This window comes from Salvelinus namaycush, chromosome 35 (genome assembly GCF_016432855.1).
Source record: "Salvelinus namaycush isolate Seneca chromosome 35, SaNama_1.0, whole genome shotgun sequence".
Taxonomy (NCBI): Eukaryota; Metazoa; Chordata; class Actinopteri; order Salmoniformes; family Salmonidae; genus Salvelinus; species Salvelinus namaycush.
The window spans coordinates 9467618-9491105 of NC_052341.1; the positions used below are offsets into that span (position 1 = coordinate 9467618).

Here is a 23488-nt window from a genome sequence, read left to right on the forward strand (position 1 = left end):
TGTAGAGACCACAGGAGGCTTTTGAGGGGAGGATAGCGCATAATGACTTGAATGAAGTGATTGGAATGGTATCCAACACAAGGCCTTTATTTATGTTTGATGTGTCGATACCATTCCATTCATTTCAACCGTTACTATGAGCCATTCCTCCCCAATTAAGGTGCAACCAGCCGCCTGTGGTAGATACAAATCCAGAATCAACTGTTGAGCAAAAATGACCAGTTACATTAAGGTGAAGCTATGGTGATAATGATGTTGTGTCTATTTGACTGGCAGAAAACAGTTCTACAAAGTTAATGTTTACAGTACATACTGCCTCTTTGCTGAGCACATCTCCAATGGCTGCTGAATCCAGAGGGACTTGTCCTTTCTCCTTCACACTCTCCTCTACTCCCTCCATCCATCTCATCATCTCATCCAGGCCATCCTGGACACTCAGGGAGCGGGTCAGGGTGATCTGAAGCTTCTCATTACGATCACTCACTGACTTAGACAGGTTGTCATACCTCTCCACAATATCATCTAAGAGCAGAGTCAAAAGGCAATGGTTTTGGGTCAATGCTTAGCACTGGTAAACGTTCATACCACTTTGGAATAACAATTCTTGAATTATGAGCAACTCAAGTCAGGGGTTTCACTGTTCTCTCTGTAAGACCTTCCAGCTAAGGTCATTCACATGGAAGAGATTACTGTATCATAAATATACAGCACATACAAAGAATACTTGAGAGTCGGCCAATAGCAATATGATTAGGAATAAGGTAAACAGATTTAACATTCCAATACTACTATTTCACTCCAACATTTCTGAATTGCTATTTCACGGTGGTGTCAATGATAGTAACCACACATTGGCTGTGTGTCACGTTCCTGACCTGTTTTCTCTTGTTTTGTATGTGTTTATTGGTCAGGGCGTGAGTTTTGGGTGGGCAGTCTATGTTTTCTGTTTCTATGTTGGTTTTGGGTTGCCTGGTATGGCTCTCAATCAGAGGCAGGTGTTTGACGTTTCCTCTGATTGAGAGTCATATTAAGGTAGGTTGTTCTCACTGTTTGTTTGTGGGTGGTTGTCTCCTGTGTCTGTATGTATGTTCGTGCCACACGGGACTGTAGCGTTGGTTTGTAGTCTGTACCTGTTTCGTGCGTTCTTCGTGTATTTGTAGTTCTCATGTTTTAGGTCAGTCTACGTCGTTTTGTTGTTTTGTATTTACCAAGTGTTTTTTCGTGTTCGTCTTCGTCTTCAAATAAATCATTATGTCATTATACCTCGCTGCAAATTGGTCTTCCGATCCCTCTCTCCTCTCCTCGTCCGAGGAGGAGGAATTAGAGTTCCGTTACACTGTGGCACTATATTGTCAAGTATTTCATTGTAAATATTCACTATATTGTCAAGTATTTCATTATAAACATTTCTAGGAATAGCATTGGATGGGAATCCATACTTAGTCTGATCACTTACCTACTGTTTCATGGATATGGTCCTGATTGGTCAACAGGTCCCCCTGGGCGGTGACCAGAGAGTCAGCTGTTTTGCGGAGTGTCTCCACAGCAGTCTGACGACCAGTAGTCTGACCCTGCAGACCCTGACCATGACAAACACAGACACAGAGGATCAATGACAGTCAACATGACAGTCAACATGACAGTCAACATGACAGTCAACATGACAGTCAACATGTCTTACAGACAAACCATACTGCTCCATATAGATATATAATTTAACTCCAGCTATACTATATCATTACCTAAATGCTGTAATTATACAGATTTAAAGCTAGGGACACCTATTATGTATAAGCATCTAAAAATGAATTAAGCACTCAAATACTGGAACTATACTACTGCAACTGTACATACAGTTTGCTGCACTGCTTTGCACTCTGGGGGAAACATAGCATTGTTCTGCCATGATTTTGTTACCAAAACCAAAAGAGACACTTCTACATTCTTGAGTTTCAGGCGCCTCCAATCTCTGAGTCACTGCAATGCAACTCCCCAGAGAGATGTAATGAAACAAGACTCCCTCTCTCTCTACATGACATACTTTCATTTGCAAGCCAGCTGGACTCAGAGTGTACTGCAGGTACATCATCTATGTCAGGATAATAGGCATTCTCTACGCCTCTGTCCAGTCCACTCCAATCGTGAACCCCCCCACCCTCCACCCCTCCTCAAAGGCATACGCAAGCAAATGTACCCATGGCTAAGCTATTCGTGTCTTCGGACTGCTGGGAGGTTTGAATGTGGACCTATAAATAGCAGTGTTGTTTTAAAGTGAGTGGAAACACTGTATATGGAGAGGGGAGTCTGAAGCAGTGTAATGACCTCTAAACCCATTCAGTTCTCAGAGCCATCAGTGAGTAAACTCTGAAAAAAAAGCTGTTGTGTAAACAGCTATTCCTCCACTTGCCCTCTACCTCTGAGTCTGTTAGACTGCGGTAATGTGATTTGTGTTGATAAAGGTCATACTGATTTGGTGAGTATTTTTAGAGTTTTGTCATGCCTTGGTGTCCTCCAGCTGTTTCTGTAGGGTTTGAGGGTCGGCAGCGATGGCCTCAGACTGCTGCCTTCTGGCGTCCTCCTCTGAGTTGTTGAGCCACTTCAGGAGACCAGCAGCCGAGTCCTCATACTTCTTGTACTTGTCCACCACGTCTCTGAGATTGTTGCCAAGATCATTGCACTGAAATAAATGAGTTGAGATGTTGATTGCTATGGTAGTTACTAACTTTGAATGCATGGAGCATTGACCGCCTACTCTCTTATCAGCATCTAAAAAAGCTGGACAACAAAATAGTGTATAATGAAAGAGCATATAACCTGAATTATTTTTAAGATGCAGGGTTACACAAAATCAGCCTTTAACTCTCAATATGAGAGTGAACCAGTGTTGTGAAACAGAACAATATCTCCTTTGTTTTCATTTTGTTCAAACAGAAATGCTTCCCCCGTGTGGTGTGAGTAGGTTATTACATTCCTTTAAAAAAAATCCATTCAATCGGCCTGAGACGTGTCTCATTCAGTGTTTGATCTCACCCTACTGATTTAAATAGGTAGGCCTCCTGGTGCTACCAAGGTGGTTCAGTGAACAACGTGCATGTGATCATTAACTAGGCTTTAGCTCAGAGGGCTAAAACAGTCTTACTAGTACTGGTATAGAGTTTACCTGAGAGTGTAGGGCTTTGAAGCGACCAGCAGCTGAGTCCAGCTTCTCCTTCACAGCAGCACAGGTTGCAGTGGTATCCACCTCCAGCTGGGCATCTTTCCCACCAGGGTCCATGCGTCCGCAGGCCTTCGCCACGTCCAACACCTTCTGTCCTGAGATGGTGATGAACCGCAGGTCTCCCTTGTGGGAGATGACGTCCTCAGAGAAGCTCTTCTGTCTCTGGAGCTTCTCTGTGAGGTTGTTGAGAGCTCCAGCAGGGGCTCCCAGCTCCTCCACCTCCCCCTCGGCCTGCTGCAGCCAGCCCTCAAACTCCTCACAGTCTCCCTGGAACTTCTTCAGCTCCTCCTGAACCTGGACCACCTGCTTCATCTGCTGTTCTGCCTGGGTAAGGGAAGAGTTGTACCGTCCTTTCAGCTCCTGGATGTCCCTCTGGAGCTTGTCCTTATCCGTGGGCGACAAGGCATGGGCCTGGTGGTCCAGCAGAGCCTGGGCTGACTGGGTGGCCATGATCAGCTCCTGTTGCTGGGACAAGATCTCCTGGTGACGAGCCTGGAAAGGGGAGAGAGTACATTCAAATTCAAAAAGCTTTATTGTCAAAGTTACAGAACATAATACAGAAAATGATCACATGATAAACATCAACACTGAAATTTAACACACAAGACAAAAGATGGATATCAAATATAAAATAAAGTGGAAAAATCGCATTTCAGTACAAAAGTATTTTGTGTGACAATGTGACTTGAAAAGATGAAAGAGAAGGTCAATGCAGCTATTAGAAAAAGGGACCCGAGTCATGTGTATCCAATGAATTTAACTGGCAACAAGCCACTATGAATCAAGCACCACCAGAGAGAATAGGTTAATTTACCTTGACTCTGTCATACTGCTTTTCCAGGTCCAGTTCTGGGGTCTTCCCTGTGGCCTGTCCTTCAGTGTCGTTGTCTGTAGTCTGGAAAGCATTTCCATTGTTTCCATTGGGGTCATCATCCTCACCCAGAATGTTCTTGGCCGAGGTCTCCGAATGCAACGGCATGTTCCCGTTCTGTATGCCCATATGGTCTGTCTGTTCGCCCCCCATCCCTTTCTCATTCCCCATGTTGTTGATCCAGTCCAGCAAACCCTCAATCTTGTTCTTGCTCTCCTCAAGCTGCTCAACAGCAGCCTCCTAAACAGGTTAGAATACAGTGAGTTAAAAGATGTTTAAGTTATATGTTTAAATAGATGAGATCTATACATTTTGACATAGATATTTTAAGTAGGCAATCATCAAGCAGAGTAACATGTGTCTTTAAGTGGATCTATCTTTTACTGTAAACTACCTACAATAGAAAGTTGAATTGTCACGATTCAGATCCAGACATATCGATAATGTTGATGCATGCAAAATACAATATGTTTTCCAACCTTCTCAGTCTCCTGTTTGATAGCAGTGGTCACAGACTTCTCCAGGTCTTTCCTGGACTCCTCTGCCCGTTGGTTGATAAGTTTGACCTTGCTCTCGGCGTCCTCCAGCTTGCTCTCGATGGCAATGATCTGATCTGGGGTCAGCGTAGACCGATTCTCATCCAGGAACTTCTTGGTGCTACTGATGACCTCATTCAAGGCACTGCCATTGGTCAAGATGTCTTTCTGCAAGGCCTGGACATTTAACATTTAACAAACACAGACGCAGAAAACATAATAAAATAAATATGAATTTATAAAATTAGTGAACCCATCAAACAAGATTCAGTATAATAGCAATACATATGTAAAACAATGTGTATAACTGTTTATACCATGGTATTGTTGAATAGTTGTTTCTGATTGGCTTGAAGGGCATTCTAGAACGTGCATTATTTCCCTATAACACACGCTATATTTTCACTGTAGAATTCGATGGCTATAGTTCATTCGTACATGTTCTATGTTTGAGCTGCTTTTGAAATTATTGGCATTGTTAAATTCGATTTTCATAATGGCAAGCTAGGGCTGATAGTTTGGTAGTATTTTGTGAAACATCACAGCACAGTTGAAAAATATATGCAAATAGATATCAAAACTGGATTGTCTTCAGCGATAGATGTGAAGGGTTGAGTGGAGCTGAATGGTGGGACTAAAAACAAACAAAAGATAACTATTGTAAAATATACTGTGTCCGTAAAATGTACAGTACCAGTCAAACATTTGGACACACCTACTCATTCAATGATCTTTCTTTATTTGAACTATTTTCTACATTCTACAAACTATGAAATAACACATGGAATCATGTAGTAACGAAAAAAGTGTTAAACAAATCAAAATGTATTTTAGATGATAGATTCTTCAAAGTAGCCCACCTTTGCCTTGATGACAGCTCAAATCAAAAACAAATGTTATAGGTCACATACACATGGTTAGCAGATGTTAATAGGAGTGTAGCGAAATGCTTGTGCTCCTAGTTCCGACAATGCAGTAATATCTAACAAGTAATCTAACAAATTCACAACAACTACCTTATACACACAAATGTAAAGGGATGAATAAGAATATGTACATATAAATATATGGATGAGCGATGGCTGTGCGGCATATGCAAGATGCAGTACATGGTATATAATACAGTATATACATATGAGATGAGTAATATAATATGTAAACATTATTAAAGTGGCGTTATTTAAAGTGACTAGTGATACCTTTATTAAGTCCATTTATTAAAGTGGCCAGATATTTGAATCTGTATGTTGGCAGCAGCCTCTCTATGTTAGTGATGGCTGTTTAACAGTCTGATGGCCTTGAGATAGAAGCTGTTTTTCAGTCTCTCGGTCCCAGCTTTGATGCACCTGTACTGACCTCGCTTTCTGGATGATAGCGGGGTGAACAGGCAGTGGCTCGGGTGGTTCTTGTCCTTGATGATCTTTTTGTCCTTCCTGTGACATCAGGTGCTGTAGGTGTCCTGGAGGGCAGGGAGTTTACCTCTGATGATGCATTGTGCAGACCGCACTACCCTCTGGAGAGCCTTGCGGTTGAGGGCGGTGCAGTTACCGTACCAGGCAGTGATACAGCCTGACAGGATGCTCTCTATTGTGCATCTGTAAAAGTTTGTGAGTGTTTTAGGTGACAAGCCAAATTTCTTCAGCCTCCGGAGGATGAAGATGCGCTGTTGCGCCTTTTTCACCACGCTATCTGCTTGGGTGGACCATTTCAGTTTGTCCGTGATGTATACACCGAGGAACTTAAACTTTCCACCTTCTCTACTGTCCCGTTGATGTGGATGGGGGGGTGCTCCCTCTGCTGTTTCCTGAAGTCCACAATCATCTCCTTTGTTTTGTGATGTTGAGTGAGAGGTTATATCCTGACATCACACTCCGAGGGCCCTTACCTCCTCCCTGTAGGCCGTCTTGTCAATGCTTTGCACACTCTTGGCATTCTCTCAACCAGTTTCACCTGAAATGCTTTTCCAACAGTCTTGAAGGAGTTCCTACATATGCTGAGCACTTTTTGCTAGCTTTTCCTTCACTCTGCCGTCCAACTCATCCCAAACCATCTCAATTTGGTTGAGGTCGGGTGATTGTGGAGTCCAGGTCATCTGATGCAGCACTCCATCACTCTCCTTCTTGGTAAAATAGCCCTTACACAGCCTGGATGAGTGTTGGGTCATTGTCCTGTTAAAAAACAAATGATAGTCGCACTAAGCGCAAACCAGATGGAATGGTGTATCGCTGCAAAATGCTGTGGTAGCCATGCTGGTTTAGTGTGCCTTGAATTCTAAATAAATCACAGACAGTGTCACCAGCAAAGCACCCCCACACCATCACATTTCCTCCTCCATGCTTCACGGTGGGAACCACACATGTGGAGATCATCCGTTCACCTACACCGCGTCTCACAAAGACACAGTGGTTAGAACCAAAAATCTCACAATTGAACGCATCAGACCAAAGGACAGATTTCCAGCGGTCTTTCTTGGCCCAAGCAAGTCTCTTCTTTTTATTGGTGTCCTTTAGTAGTGGTTTCTTTGCAGCAATTCGACCATGAAGGCCTGATTCACGCAGTCTCCTCTGAACAGTTGACGTTGAGATGTGTCTGTTACTTGAACTCTGTGAAGCATTTATTTGGGCTGCAATTTCTGAGGCTGGTAACTCTAATGAACTAATCCTCTACAGCAGAGGAGAACCAGCAAGCGTGAGAGCCAGTTTCATAATAGCGCTTGCTGGTTTTTGCGACTGAACTTGAATAAACTTTGAAAGTTCTTGAAATTTGACTGATCGACTGACCTTCATGTCTTAAAGTAATGATGGATTGTCGTTTCTCTTTGATTATTTGAGCTGTTCTTGCCATAATATGGACTTGGTCTTTTACCAAATAGGGCTACCTTCTGTATACCAACCCTATCTTGTCACAACACAACTGATTGTCTCAAAATAATTAAGAAGGAAAGAAATTCCACAAATTAACTTTTAACAAGGCACACCTGTTAATTAAAATATATTATAGGTGACTATCTCATGAAGCTGGTTGAGAGAATGCCAAGAGTGTGCAAAGCTGTCATCAATGCAAAGGGTGGCTATTTTGAAGAATCTCAAATCTCAAATATATTTTGATTTGTTTAACACTTCTTTGGTTACTACATGATTCCATTTGTTTTATTTCATAGTTTTGATATCTTCACTATTATTCTACAATGTAGAAAATAGTACAAATAAAGAAAAGCTGCAATGAGTAGGTGTCCAAACCTTTGACTGGTACTGTATATATATATATATATATAATATATATATTACACATTCCCAGTGGCAAATCTGTTCAATTATAGCCATGGTAAAAACTTGATAATCAACTCGGGGCTTTATGCATTCTCTGGAAAATAATGCACCTCCGTGGAAGGTCAGTTCCACTTCGCTAGCGCGTTGTAGAACACACCTTCCACATTGTTCATTATTTTCCATAGAACGCATCGCCCCTCGACTTCGTCTCGGTCCTAACAACACCCGTGCCAATATATCCTCCAAACACCGGCTTCTCTGGCATTATCACTTAAGTATACAATAAAAAAAGAAAAAAGACTGTAGCCATACACTCTGAAGCTCAGATGTAATTGATTGACTAGTTAACCAGCATGTTTTACTGAACCTGATGCTCTTGCTGCACATGCTGCAGGTCTTCCACACTCGCTGCACCCTTGGTCTGCTGCTGATGGCCTATCAGACGGTTCTCTGTATTGGTCAGGTTGTCACACAGCTCCTGCAGCTTGTCTGAGATCACCTTCTGTTTCTCCTCCATGTACTGCACATATCAGAGATCAATGTTACTATGTTACACTCCACCCAACAGGTCTCAGTTTACACTACATGTTACATACTAATCATACCGGACATTTATAGACAGTCAACCCCCTAGGAAAATGGTCTGAGTATGCTGTAAACATGCTAGCCACACAACAAGCCAGCTTTCTGACTTGGTAAAGAAAGAGGACGGGTCCAGTAGACAGAAATAGGACATTCACAAGTGTGTTAGTGCTGACTGAGGTTGGTGGGGGAAAACGTCCCCACACTGAAGATGCATTTTGAGTTTATCTTCTGGAGTTTAGAGTTCAAAGGTGTCTTGAAGCCTGTGAAACGTGAACACGACCAGGAGAAAGGTTAGCGTTTGGCAGTGGTCAAGCAGTGATCTTTGTGTTGTTAAAAGACAAATGCAATAGAGCAATAATTTCTAATTAAAACACATTCAAAGCACATCATTCTAAATCTTACTTAATGAATTCTAGTGACATACAATATTATGTTATAAATATTCAAAAATATATAGAAATACAATATTTAGTTTTAATGACCATAAAATACATAAACAACCACACTTCACACTCATGCTCACCTCACTTCAACCAAAACATTTTCATAGTTTTCTCAACAAACTGAAAGCGACTCTTTCCAAGGTGCAATGGTCCTAATTGTAAAATAGTAATTTGGCTCCAAACCTTCTGCTGACTCTCGTCCTCTCTGATCTCCAGGTGGCGTTCCAGGGTGCGTCTCTGTTTGGCCACCCTCTCCGTCTGTTCCTTAAACGCCCTCTGGGTGGCGCTGAGAGACTTGAGGAGGTGCCTGCTCTGGGCCGGACTCAGGAACTGGGCATGCTCTGAGATAAAGTACTGGATGTCAAACGCAGTGTCCTCCAGATGTCTGTGGGTCCCTGACAGATTAGTCTCCATGCCCTAGAAACCCAGACACAGGAGGTCATGGACGTGGAAGGAATCAATCAACACAACTCATTGGATGTTTAAATGTAATGCATACATGCAATGTGTATTACAATATATTGTGCCATTCAAGGGAAAAACAACAAACTTTTATTTATTTTCGTCCATATAACCTTCAAATACTGTGTTTGACAACTCTAGGTGAATAAGGAACATGGAGAATAAGGTATAAAAATATACCTTATTCTTTTGGATCATGTCTTTCACTGTGTCCACGTCAGATGTGTTCAGGATGTCGAGGTTGCCGGCCATCTCAGAGTTGTCATGAATACAGCCTGATAGTCTATCAAGGCTACTGAGGAGATCCTGGTATGTTGACTTCAACTGGGCCTGAAAAACACAATGAAGACTCACTCTATTTACTTCGTATTTACTGCAGTTCAGTAACACAACTTCCTACATATGTAGGATCTTAATTTGATCACCCTGTTGCAGGAGAACTTTCCTGCAATGCAGGAAATTTTAAACTTGTAGTATATTTGAGGTTTACAAAGGCTTCTGATCGAAAAATGTATCAACCACTACAAAAATATCCATTCAATATAATCCACAAAATAATTCACATTTCCTGTTGCTGCATGATTATTTTCCTGCTGTAACAAACTGGCTCAAACTAAGATCCTACATGTGTATATCAAAACAATGAGAAACAAACACTGACCTTTCCTGTATCAATAGCCTGCCTTAGAACACAATTATTTTCTGCAGACATCTGGCAAACGTCTGCAAAAACTGGCTGCAACTCTCGAAAGGCTGAAGCCAGATCTTGGTGAATATGCGTGGGAACGAGCGCACTGGCAGACTTTAACAGCTGCTTGGTTATGTCCAGATCTCTGGTCAGAATGCCAGCCAGTGTAGAGAGATGTGCTTCCAACGACTAGAAACAGAGTGAATTTAGTCAGAAAATAGGAAAGTGACATGTAAGAAGTGGGTGAATATTGAGACAGATGCTAAATGCAAGGAGGAGAAACTTAGAAACAGAAATAAAGAGAGAAATTGAAGTAGCTCGAAAGTACTCGATGGTTGCATATTCTTTCACTGAGGGAGAGTTATGATAGTGTATTCAAGCATACAGCTGAAGTCAGAAGTTTACATACACCTTAGCCAAATACATTTAAACTCAGTTTTTCACAATTCCTGACATTTAATCCTAGTAAAAGTTCCCTGTCTTAGATCAGTTAGGATCACCACTTTATTTTAAGAATGTGAAATGTCAGAATAATAGTAGAGAGAATGATTTATTTCAGCTTTTATTTCTTTCATCACATTCCCAGTGGGTGAGAAGTTCACATACATTCAATTAGTATTTGGTAGCATTGCCTTTAAATTGTTTATCTTGGGTCAAACGTGTCGGGTAGCCTTCCACAAGCTTCCCACAATAAGTTTGGTGAATTTGGCCCATTCCTCCTGACAGAGCTAGTGTAACTGAGTCAGGTTTGTAGGCTTCCTTGCTCGCACACGCTTTTTCAGTTCTGCCCACACATTTTCTATAGGATTGAAGTCAGGGCTTTGTGATGGCCACTCCAATACCTTGACTTTGTTGTCCTTAAACCATTTTGCCACAACTTTGGAAGTATGCTTGGGGTCATTGTCCATTTGGAAGACCCATTTGCGACCAAGCCTTAACTTCCTGACTGATGTGTTGAGATGTTGCTTCAATATATCCACATAATATTCCTGCCTCATGATGCCATCTATTTTGTGAAGTGCACCAGTAGATGTCCTAACCGACTTGCCAAAACTATAGTTTGTTAACAAGAAATGTGTGGAGTGGTTGAAAAACAAGTTTTAATGACTCCAACCTAAGTGTATGTAAACTTCCGACTTCAACTGTATATATAGTATTTTTGCTAAACTTTTATTACATTGTGTATGTGATAACAAACCTGAGATTCATCCAGATGACTGTGTAACTCCTCCATATTGTTACTCAGAGAGCCCTGCTGGGATGACAGGACATTCCTGATCTCCTCTAGAACATCTGCATGATCCTGAAGTCTGCCCACACACTCCAGATAATCCTGGGTGGAGTACTGTTGCTGGAAATATATAATATTCATGAATAATACATAATCAATACATAATATGTCATATAAATTAGTAGTTATAGTTATTTTTCTAGGCATTTATATGCGTTTCAAACATTAACTTACCCTGACTTTAGATTGAACTGGTTCAGCATTGCCTGTGTCTGAAATGGTTTCAACCTCTGTAGATTGACATAGGTCAGGAGCTTCCATGGGATCTGCCACGGCACCTTCAGCCTCATCTGATGAGCCCTCCTCCTGGATGATCTCCAGGTTGTGTGGCCTGCCCTCGTGAGGAGCACCGCCCAGAATACTGCTCAAGGTTCCTATCACATCTCTGAGCATGGCAGGGTCTTGGCTTGAGGATAAACTTTGAAGAACCTGCAGAAGCTGAGACTGAATCTGGGTCATATCAGATGGAGGGGTTTCTTCATGGAGGGGTTCCCCTTCCTCTTTCTCAGGACTAGTTTTACCTGAACGGAGAGCCTCCTGCTTCAACAGATCCCTGAGGAGATCTGGGCTACTACTTTTCATAAGCCCAGGCGCTGCATCTGTCTCCTCACCAAAATCACCAAAACCTCTTCCATGGGACTGTGGATTGTCCTGTATCAGGTTGATGATGTCCTCCACTGCTTGGGTCTCAGCCTTTTGCAAGTCATCGACATCTGCCCCCTCCACTCTCATTCTCACCAGCTCATCTAAACCAGACCTTAGAGCAGTATAGATCGCCAACGCAGGTGGTGGGACACTATCATGTGTCATTAAGTCTGGTGGAACATCAACAGTCATCAGATGGGGATGATTCTCATCAGCACCACATTGATTCTGCCTACATGTAAGATCTGATCCGAGGCCAGGCTTTACCGGATGCCCTGAGGTCATTTCTGATGTTGAGGGTGTATTGGAGTGAGAGTCTGGTTGAGCATTAGCGGCCATCGGTTGGGGATGAGTCTCAACAGAACCACATTCATCTTGTTTAACATCTGTTCTCATACCTGGCTCTTTTGCCTTTAATGGATTTCCTGGGGTCATTTTTGATGCTGACAACGAACTTGTATCATTGCTACTTGTCTGGCCTGTCTGTGATGTTGCTTGATCAGTAATCTGTGAGAGACCATCATCAGATGAGCCTTCTTGTCTCCCTGGTTTGCTGTCACCACTCCTGCTTGATTCAACCCTGTCATTAGCTTTAGCTTCAACATTAGCGTTTGAATTTGGCAGGCGTTTATCAGTCAGTGTCGGATCAGGGGTGATTGTGCTAGATATCTCTTTAATGGGAGCAGTCTGTAACTGCTCTTGATCACCTATATCGTAGCTGTCTTTATTGTCACTGCCTGATTTTATGCTATGTACACTGGATACAATAGCTAAATCAGATAAGTTAGTCAACAGCACTGGAGTCTTTTTCTGAACGGTGGGGTTACTATGACTGTGCCCATTTTGAGAGGATGTGGGCTCGATTTCGCCACCAACATCCCTCTCTGATTTCACTAGAGGTCGCTGAGGTGACACAGTGTTAAACGATGAAACTCCATCACCATTTATTACAGTTTTATCCCCTCTGACACCCACATCTCCAGACACTGTGCTTGTTACATCGCCAGACAAATCTCTTGGTGATGAGCTATCTATTCTCTGGTCTGACTCCTTGACTAGCTGGCTGGCTGGCGGCTGAACAGTGTTCTCCATTTTCCTTTCATCAGACAACAGATCACTATGTGATGAGCACGACACGCCTGAGTCACTCTGAACAGGACAAACAGTCTGGTCCCCCACTATCTCACGGTATCCTGCTCCCAGCTGCCCATCACCCGGAGTGAAGCCAACCGCCTCGCAGGACAGATCAGTGTCTCTCCTCAGAGAACTGCTACCGGTTTCCTCTGTCTGTCTCAATTCCTCAGCCTGGTGCTGAGGTGCTCCACTATCTCCACTATCGCTCAAACTGAGAGAGTTTGATCTGTTTGACGAAATGGAATTTTGGATGGAATTTCTAGACCCAGGGACAATGTCTGACAGTGAACTAGTGGGGGCATGTGAGGCACTATCTTCCCTTAATGAAGATGGTGTTTCAAGTTCATGGATGACACGTCCCTCTGTTACCTGATCTGACAGGATAGGTGATATGATCTGTCTACATACAGGCCCATGACTAATGGTGAATGAAGGTAGTAAGGCCTTCTGTGAATCGCAGTTCTGTTCTTTGCTTCCTTCTGCGTACAAATCTTCCCGTGCATGTCCATCCCTATTCTCTATCCATTCTTCCTCATCAGAGTCATCAAGAACCAAAACCGACAGCTTTTTGTCTGTTTGATGCTGCCGTATATTCTCAGCCTCATCGTTGTCTATGAGGCCCAGACTCTGGGAATATGAAATGCTGTGAGTACAGTGTCTATCAGGGTGGATGATTGCTTTGTGTACTGGGTCTGAGTGAAGGATCTTTTCAGCCAAATCATCATCAATCATCGCTGAATCCAGTGCTTCACTCACACTAATAGTACATCCAGACTTGGGGTCATGTACACCTAACAGGCTATGCTGTTCCGTGATCTGCAGGGGTATCTGGGAGGATATGGAGCCTTTAGACACAGCTTCTTTCAGGGTTGCCACTGTGCTTTTCTCTTCCTCTAAGACATCTCCCTTGTGGAGCTGCAATGCCCACACATCTAACACAGTGTCCTCGTCCACAAGGCCCTTATCAAAAGGTGCATCAAGGTCACAGCGTTTCTCAGAAATTATACACAAAATGCCACCCTCTTCAACTTGGGGTCTGAGAAGGTGGGTCGCAAGTCCTCTCTCATCTTCATTGTCCCACACTACTTCTTCAGTGCATGGAAACGCTGTGGTTGTGTCAAGGATGTCTGTCAATACAGTGGCCAATAGCGATGACTCAAAGTTGGTGTCCTTGTCTGTCTCACAGCCAGGTGTCACTGGATATGTGGGACGTTGTGGGGAACCTTGTGCAACTGAGGTCAAGGGCAGGCCTGTGTCTTTCCCTGAGCACAAAGTAGAGCTTTTCAGTACTGTTTGTGTGGCTGAACTTCCATTGAAAGTCCCTTTAGGTTGATTATCTGAAGCAATATCTGTTTCTGAATCCATTTTAAATGGTGTTGGGCTTGTGCTCATTGTGTTGGTTTGATCGATTCTGTCAGACACAACACCCATTTCAAAGGAAGGCTGCCTGGTATTTTTTTCAGAGTCAATAGATATGGATGATTTGTCTGTGAAACCGTGTGCTACCTCCATTTTGGAATGTCGTGCATTGTTTTCAGAGCTAGAATATTCCTTTTGTGCTGGCATCCTTTTGGAATCTGGTGCAGCTGAGGGGAAACTCCTGTCTGTGTCATTCACTGAGCACAATAGTGGGTGGGTTGACCTTTCCAAAATGATTTGTGTGGCTGACCCTTCATTGAAAGTGAGAGCCTCTTGTGGTTGATTATCTGAAGTTATATGTGAGGTTTCTACATCAATTTCAAAGGGTACTATACTTGTGTTGTTTATCTTCTTCTTCTTCGAAACATTTGCTTCAGAATCAGACTGCTGGATACTATTTTCAGAATCAACTGAGCAGAATCTAGGAGTTGAGCTTTCCAAAATGGTTTGTGTGGCTGAACCTCCATTGGCTGTATCTTTTGGTTGATTATCTGAATAAGTTTCAAAGGTGACTAAATCAATTTCAGTTAGCGCTGGGCTCGTACTGGTATTTTTACAAGAGCTAACCTCTACAGATGCTTCCTCTGTGAGGCCTTTTGCCTCCACCTTTTTAGAATCCTTGGCACCTGATGTCAGGCGCATGTCTGTGTCATTCACTAAGCACAATCTAGGAGGAGCTGAGCTTTCCAAAACAGTTTCTGAAGCTGAAACTCCATTGACAGTCTCTTGTGGTTGATAATCTGAAGGTATTTCTGAAGTTTCTACACCAATTTCAAATGATGATGAGCTTGTACCGTGTCTGGTCCTTTGATAGATGCTATAAGTCAAAACATCGTCTTTAGAATCAGGTTGTCTGGCATTCTTTTCAGAATGAACAGCTACAGATGCTTCGTCTGTGATGCATTGTGCTAGCAAGCTAATGTCTTTGCCACCCACTGAGCATGATTTAGTACGGGTTGAGCTTTCCGACATGGCGTGTGGGGCTGATTCTCCTATTGGTTGATTATATAAAGCTTTATCTGAGGTTTCTAAACCAATTTCAAAGGGTGATGGGCCATCAGACAAAACAGAGTCATGCTGTCTGGTATTCTTAACAGAGCTATGAAATTTCTCTGTGAAATCGTGTGCTATCATCATTTTGCAATCCAGTGCACCTGAGGGCAAGCTCATGTCTGTGGAAGGAGTTTGTGTGGCTGAACTTCCAGTGAAAGTCTCTTTTGATTGATTATCTGAGGATTCTACATCAATTCCAATGGGTGCTAGACTTATACTGCTTGTGTTCTTTTGATAGATGCTAATGTCAGAATCAGGCTGTGTGGTATTGTTTACACAGTCAATAGCTGAAGGAGAATCCTCTGTTCCATCATGTGCTACCACCTTCACCACATTATTAGAAAATGCTTTATTGTCAGATTGCTTATAATGTGACTCCTCCTCCTTGAAGAAATGTGAAGCATGATGGTCTTTCATTGTTCCATCTGTTTCCTCGTTAATGTGCAAATATCCAAAATCCTCAGTATTGCTGTCAAAGGACATCTCTGAATCTTCAGAAATGTCTTCTTTCAATGACATGTCCTCGAAAGTGGCATTACCAGGTCCAGTGTTGTATACCTGGTTTTCAGGTGCCTCTACTGAAATGTCAACTAAAAGTTCTGCCATTTTAGTCAACTGTCCATCGAATATTAAAAGCCTTTGTCCTGATTTTGGATCCATGTAACTATTCATTGTGAGGTATGAGATAAATAACTGTTTTGCCTCAATGGAAGATGGGGTATTTATGTTCTCATAATCAATCTCATTATCATCTGTAGTGCGATGGGATCCTCCAATCTGAAGCTCTCTCAACATCAGCCAGTTAGAAAATCTGTCATTAAGGTCATCAACATCAGGAAAAACATCTGGTATTTCAATGGTTTTCAACACCTCTGCTGTGTGTACATCAATGAAACCATTTTGAGTAGCAGAGTTAATATCCACTACCTCTGAGTATTCTGCTATGTAAAGGGACGCTATTTTCTGTCTATTGCTGAGCAGTTTGAATGCGAGCTGACTGGTGATGATTTCGTGCCGCAGAGAGGTGGAAATGGTCAAGATTTCACCAGAGTGAGGCCATAAAAGACCCATGAGCCCCTTCTGTTTCTCCAGCACCAAGAGTGCACTGCTAAAGCTCATCAAATCACACTGAACAGCCTCATCCACTGTTAGCCTTTTGCCATTCTGAGGATTCACTATACCTCCAGTTTGGGCCTGCTGGCTCAGTATCCCACTGGCAGTGTCTTGATCGATCAAGCCCTCTGACAGGGCTTGCTCTACAGTGAGCTTACCGCCTGTTTTGGGGTCGGCGATACCGCCTGCAAACAGCTGAGCACCCAGCAGCCTCAACGTGGTCTCTCTGTCAATCAACCCTTCATGAACAGCCCTAAGTACACTCATCACCCTTCCGGATGTCAACTCTATGCTCCCATTGTGGCTCTTCTTCACCGGCAGCAGTCGCAGTCCAGTCTCCTCATCAACCACGCTCCTCTGCACCAGCTGGGTAAGCGAGACCTTCTCTGCCGTGCCGGGGTTGATCAGGTCCTTCCATGTGTTCTGTCTCTCCAGGAGCTTGACATACAGATGTGCAGGGATCAGGCCAAACTGAAAGGCCCTCTCCAGAGTCAGTACATCACCTGTGTAGGACACCCTCAACCCACCTGTAGCCAACTGGATCTCTATAACCTTCATGGCGAGGCGCTCAGAAACGGCCCCCTCTCTAAGCGCTGCCATCACAGGGAGAGGTTCTGAAGAGAACGGAGGGCTCAGGATACTCCGGTTGGCTTCGTTGAGCTCTCTGAGCTGCTTCCAGGTGGCCTCGTCAATGAGGTTGTGATGGAAAGCTTCGTCCAGCTCCAGACACATCCTGAACTGAGGCAGAACGAGGCCAGAGGTGATGAGCTGAGCCTCCAGGAGACTGAGCCCAGTGGTATGGTCGATCATGCCGCTCTGGACAGAGCTAAACACAGAGTAGACCTCTATACTTCCCACCTCGAGAACGCCTTCAATGGTCTGAAACTCCTGTGGAAAAATGTATTTAGCATTATGAGTAGACATATTCTCCATCAAATTTCAAAATCCAAAATGTTATGACAAAAATCATATTGTTTATTTATAATTTACATTATTGTTGAAAAATGGTCATACTAATTAAATTCACACTGTATTCTAAAGCAAGGTGAAACATGTACTCACCCCTCAGACAGGCATTTGAATGTTAACAGTTCATACGCAACAGTGCAAGGCTGTGTCAGTGTGATTCAACAGCAAGAAGAAGTGGATACATTAAAAGCTGGCATGCATCTGTGAACAGAATATTCACTATCTTGCAAAACAAGAGAGCAAGTTAGACACGACACATCAAGGCTGTTATATTTGGTTGTTGGTGACCACCTGTAAGAATGAAAAGGAGATCAGCAAAGCTTGGTTTCAATGATGGCTGTGAAAAGTCATAATGAGGCTGGGTGACATGAAACACAAATGCTCCTAGACCTAGAAGCATGTTTACAGCATACTCAGTTTCATTGGGTTTTGGAAAAAAAATGAATTTCCCTACTCTCGAGAAATCTACTTTCCCTCACTTTGTTCACAAGTAAATACAGTGGTTTTAAGATGACAATGTATGTAGCACAAGAGAAAACCATGCTAGAGCCCATATAGGAAACAGGGTTAGTCATGCAGTTGAACAGTAGATGGCACTGTTTGTGCATCATTTCTCACACCACACTGCAAACACCAATCCAGTGTTTCAGAAGCCCTGTTTATACCTGCCGTTAACATGTGTCCTTCGTCCTGAGCTTGTCCTGATCTTGACCTGATCTTGTCTGTTTACACTTATAAGATCTAATCACAATCATATCTAGAAATGTAGGCACAATCAGAATGTGGACAAGATCAGGACAAAGGTAGCATGTTATAACCAGGTATAAACAGGGCTAGAGATGAAGTCCAGTATCTAACCTGCTCGGCAGATGGTGTCTGATCAGAACAATGCTGGGCGAGATCACTGTAGGCTTGATGGAGGGATTTCAGCTGCTCCTTTGCTTCCTGCTTCTCTTCCTCGGTCATCCTGCAAATCAGGACATCAGAGACATTTAAGTTCTCTTATCATTATCATATCATTCAATCATTTAAGGCATATGAAATATTGCATTATTTACAGTGCACAGAGGCATGTACAAAAGTCAGCCTTAAAAACCTCTAATGTATGTAATGATAATTCAACTCACTTATCACTGTGTTTACTTAGCATAAGCTGTGTAGTCCTCAGTGCTTCTGCAATTTTCTCTTTTTTTGTTACCATCTCTTCCATTGACACCTGAAATAACAATGGGTATACCTTATGAATACATCTTACTGATGTTTACTCTCATCCCTTGATATGCCAATTTGTAGCATAATATTAGTCACAATAATATACACTGACGTTTCACAAAACGTATTTAATTGGGTTTTGTGCTGTATATTAAACTCAGATATCCACTTCCTGATTTTCATTAATTGGATTTGCACATAAATGTTTCTTTGATTTGTTATCATATCTCTTAAAAAACCAAGTGGAAGGAGTTTTTCCTGACTACGTGAACCTGACCAGGAGAAACTAGGTCATAGCAAGTCAGACTAGAGCCATGACTTTTCCTGGCCAGGCCAAAAAGAAAATGTACCCTGATCAAAATATGATAATTTTCTCAGAGTAACTGTGCATCCACAATGTATTGCTTTTCAATGTAAAGTTCATTGCATAAAATTAAGCAGAAAAATGACTTTTCATTTTAATCCATAAAAAACTGTTACGCTGCAAAATGTTCAGTACATTTTCAAGGAGTAAGGTGTGTTTGTAATCACGTTATATGGAAATACTGGAATGATTGTGCAACTGTGTCACCTTTGGTTCTATTGTGAGTTATGGTTATAACTACAGGAGGGTGAGGAATCACAAGGATGGCAGAGACCAGGGGATAATGATTCAAACTTGGGTCAAATTCATTTCTGCTTATTGGAATTGATCCCAACTTTTATTTGTAATAGGGTAAAGACATAATAAGAGACTATTAAAAGCATTGTATTTATTAGAACTATGCACATACAGTAACAGTGAAAGGTTGTGTGACTTTTTTCTCTTTATTGCATATTCTTGAGATTGAGCACGGCCATTAGTATATAAAATACACACAGAATTGTGGGCATGATGATATACTGTATACAACTACAATATGTGTACAACAAAAAGACAGGAGATGAAACTGTAAAGTAAATACGTAGGATCTTAATTTTATCACTCTTTTGTTGCTGAGAATTTTCCTGCACAGCAGGAAATTAAAACTTGTAGTGTATTTGAGCTTTTAAAAGGCTTCCAAAGTTTGTAGTTTCCACTTTAAAATGCTGAACTTGGGCCTCCCGATTGGTGCAGTGGTCTAAAGCACTGCATCGCAGCGCTAGCTGTGCCACTAGAGATTCTGGGTTTGAGTCCAGGCTCTGTCGCAGCCGGCCGCGACCGGGAGACCCATGGGGCGGTGTACAATTGGCCCAGCATGGTTAGGGGAGGGTTTGGCTGGCAGGGATGTCCTTGTTCCATTGCGCACTAGCGACTCCTGTGGCGGGCTGGGTGCAGTGCATGCTGACAGTCGCCAGGTGTACGGTGTTTCCTCCGACACATTGGTGCGGCTGGCTTCTGGGTTAAGTGGGCGTTGTCTTGAAGCAGTGTGGCTTGATTGTGTTTCGGGGGACGCAGGGCTCTCAACCTTCGCCTTTTCCCTAAATGCCTAACTTGATTTTCCCTAACAAAAAATGTATCAATCCCAACAAAAATTGTCCATTAATTATAATCCACATAATAATTCACATTTCCTGTTGCTGCAGAATTATTTTCCTGCTGTAGCAAACAGGCTCAAATTAATGTCCTACATCAGTAACAGTAAATGCATGTTTGCACACAGTATTTACCTGAGGCTTACTAGAGGCCTCTGTGCTGGCTTTACCATCTTTGTTCTCGCCCGGTTTCACACTGGACATCCAATTCAATAGCTTGCTTACTTTATCACCATGCTCTTTCTTCTCCTCATCAACAGATCTCTAAGATTTGAGGAAAGAATTTCAAAAAGGCTGTTAGGGTCAGAGTTGGTCTTGTATGAAAACAGGAAATGTGGTTATGCAGACATTCAACAACAAAGAAACCTCCAGGAAGAACCCCCAAGCCATATTCCTGACCTCTATTTGGATCATGGGGGTTGCAAAATTCCAGAAACTTTCAATAAATTCCCTGGTTTCCCAAAATCCCGGTTGGAGGTCTTCCGGAATCAGGAGAGAATAAGCAGGAAATCTGTCATTCTCAAAAAGGATTTCTGGAAAACCAGGAAATGTATTGCAAGTTCACAAAGTTTTGCAACCCTACTTACAACTCACAAATCAGGGTTTGATTGATGACGTTTATTGTCATGTGGATCATGATGTTTATGTTTTATGACAGTTGGCGGTAAAAGCATTTAATTGTTTATTCATTGATGTGAAATATGTCTAAAAGAAAAAGACAGGTACATAACATAAACATATTAAAATTGAATAATTTCACCAGTTTACACATCATGCTAAAAGCAATTATTCATGTCTGACTTAACTCCATATTGGTAATTATATTAACATTCATATTACTCCAAGTCAAAGAAAATTAACATGTAATTAATGATTCTTATTTTAAGTGTAGGAAATACTAGATTTTATTCATTTCAGTGAACATTTTATTGAGTCAGGCTTTGCTTTGTCAATCAAATATTCAGTTTTCCCTATTTACAAACCATGGAAAATCAAATACTGTTCACTCAAATGTGGTGATAGGTCCAAATATATTGGAAAGACGGCTTAACCCCGACACTAAGAACCTTTGTCGCCTCCAGTAGCCTGAGCCCAGTGTGACCGTCATAGACACCCTTTAACAGAGCATCCATGAAAGACATTTTCCTCTTCGTCTTTGGGCAGGTGAGGCTTTTAGGGTGAGACTTCTCATCTTTCAGGAATGAGGCAGTGGCTTTGTCAACCAGGCAACTCTGAACAGCCTCATCCAGTGAGATTCTATCATGGGTCTCTGGGTTGATCAGTCCACCAGTCAGGACTTGGAATTCCAGGCATCGAAGGCCTATGTCTTTAGGGAACAGGTTCTCCTGAATAGCCTGAGCTACACTCAAGGTCTTTGCTGTCTGGGGATGGACGATGCCATAGTAGGCTTGCTCGGACTGTTGAAGCTGGCGGGCAAATGTCTCGTCCAGGAGACCTCTACGCAGAGCTTCGGTGACTGGGGCTTTCTCCCCAGAAGCAGGATCACAGATTCCCCCAGTGCAAGCTTGGGCCTCTAGCAGCCTCAGCGCAGTGAGTCTATCGATTAGGCTCTGCTGATGTCCCTGCAGAATGGTCACCCTCCTCTTCTGAGTGATATCCCACAGACCAGCCACCGGACTGTTAGCGTCCTGAACAACGACCATCCTGGAAAGGATAAGGTCTGCCAGCTCGTAGATGCTGATGAGGCCACTCCGATAGCTCACCAGTTCTGCCATTTCAAGGAACTTCAGATCTAGGGAAGTTTGGATGCAAAGCTGCCGTCCACTTTTGATATCTGTGATGATGTGTAAATGGCTTCCGTTGACATCGACAGTGGACTTTTCCTGCCACTCACTGTCCTGCTGAGAGAGAAAAAGGTAGGTCCGCTTATCTATGTGGTTGCCCTTAAAGGCTTGATATGGGGACCTTTCCAGACCAAGAGCACTGTTGATGACTGATAATCTGTGAGAACTAGAAAAAGAAAAACTGGAGAGATTCTTCTCACCAAAAGGTAGGAGATAGACACCACCATCTGTGTCATACAGACACTTTTTCAACAGTTCACAGTAGTAGGTCTTCTGTCCTGAACCAGGGTTGTGGAAGCCCTTGGGGTTGCTGACCGGGTCGTAGAGATTCTGTAGGGTAGCTTTGTTCAAGAGACCCTGATCAACTGCCACATTAACGGGCACCCTAACACCAAGAACTGGGTGAACTAATCCTCCAGTTGCTATTTGGGCCTCAATGATCTTCTTCCCTTTGTGCCTGTCTACAATCCTTTCCTCCATGGCCTGATATACAGACAGTGTTTTAGTGCCGTGGACATAGCCTGTGGCTGCCTGTTCGGCATCCATGAGTTTGTCTTTCAAATTTAACCCAACAATGCCCATCTCCAAAGCAGCTTGAACCGAGAGGGTTTGTCCAGTTGAAGGATCGATAATACAGCCAGTTGCAGCCTGTGCTTCCATATACTCAATAGCATACGTCTTAGCTAAAAGGCCTTGATCTGCAGCCTCCAAGAAGGATATCTTTTTCTTGCTAGACTCCAAGTAGACTCCGGCAATAGCAGTGGGTTTGTCGATGAACTGAGCGAGTGAAGCTTGGACCTCTTCTAATGTGACTAGGCCAGTTTCTAACTTCTGTAATATTTCTCTATCCAACAGCTTGGTTTTGATCAACTTCCTGATACTGATGCTGCCTCTGAGTCCTTGGAGCTTTGGGGAAAATTGTAGGGAAGTTGTCTCACTCTCAGAATGAGATAATTTGGATGACAGGTCTTTGACATTATGTGAGCTTGTGCTAGTGGTGCTTGATGTAACATTTTGACTTTTCCCTGCCTGACCCTCCAGAGACACTAACCGTTTTGTTATTGCCATCGCTTCAGTTTTTTTACTCTGGTTCTTGGCAATCAAATTTTGTGTGTGTTTTTGTTGGACTGTTGTAGCCTGGACAGTGGAATAATTTGCAGTTTTCATCAATGTTTGATCCTGTAAACTGCTTTGATTGCTGACTATTTCCCTTTTGCCTCCATTCACTCTTTGCAGCTCTTCTAGCACTTTGTGTTTCTCCGTTGTTGCTATCTGTTGGCAT

The 23488-nt window shown here is 42.7% G+C and overlaps 1 protein-coding gene across 1 annotated transcript in view; it reads right to left on the minus strand.

The window, feature by feature from the left end:
* dst (dystonin) overlaps positions 1–23488 on the minus strand; it is a 187918-nt gene that overhangs the window by 52594 nt on the left and 111836 nt on the right. The window contains exons 35-50 of the mRNA XM_038974616.1: positions 20537–20665; positions 18823–18911; positions 18554–18662; positions 16172–17614; positions 13909–14101; positions 11537–12177; positions 11270–11422; positions 9564–9713; positions 9105–9338; positions 8261–8413; positions 4568–4801; positions 4032–4328; positions 3161–3709; positions 2501–2677; positions 1457–1580; positions 314–522 (exon numbers count right to left, since the gene is read on the minus strand). Of these exons, the coding sequence (XP_038830544.1) occupies positions 314–522; positions 1457–1580; positions 2501–2677; positions 3161–3709; positions 4032–4328; positions 4568–4801; positions 8261–8413; positions 9105–9338; positions 9564–9713; positions 11270–11422; positions 11537–12177; positions 13909–14101; positions 16172–17614; positions 18554–18662; positions 18823–18911; positions 20537–20665 (4884 nt within the window). The remainder of the gene's footprint in view (positions 1–313; positions 523–1456; positions 1581–2500; positions 2678–3160; positions 3710–4031; positions 4329–4567; positions 4802–8260; positions 8414–9104; positions 9339–9563; positions 9714–11269; positions 11423–11536; positions 12178–13908; positions 14102–16171; positions 17615–18553; positions 18663–18822; positions 18912–20536; positions 20666–23488) is intronic.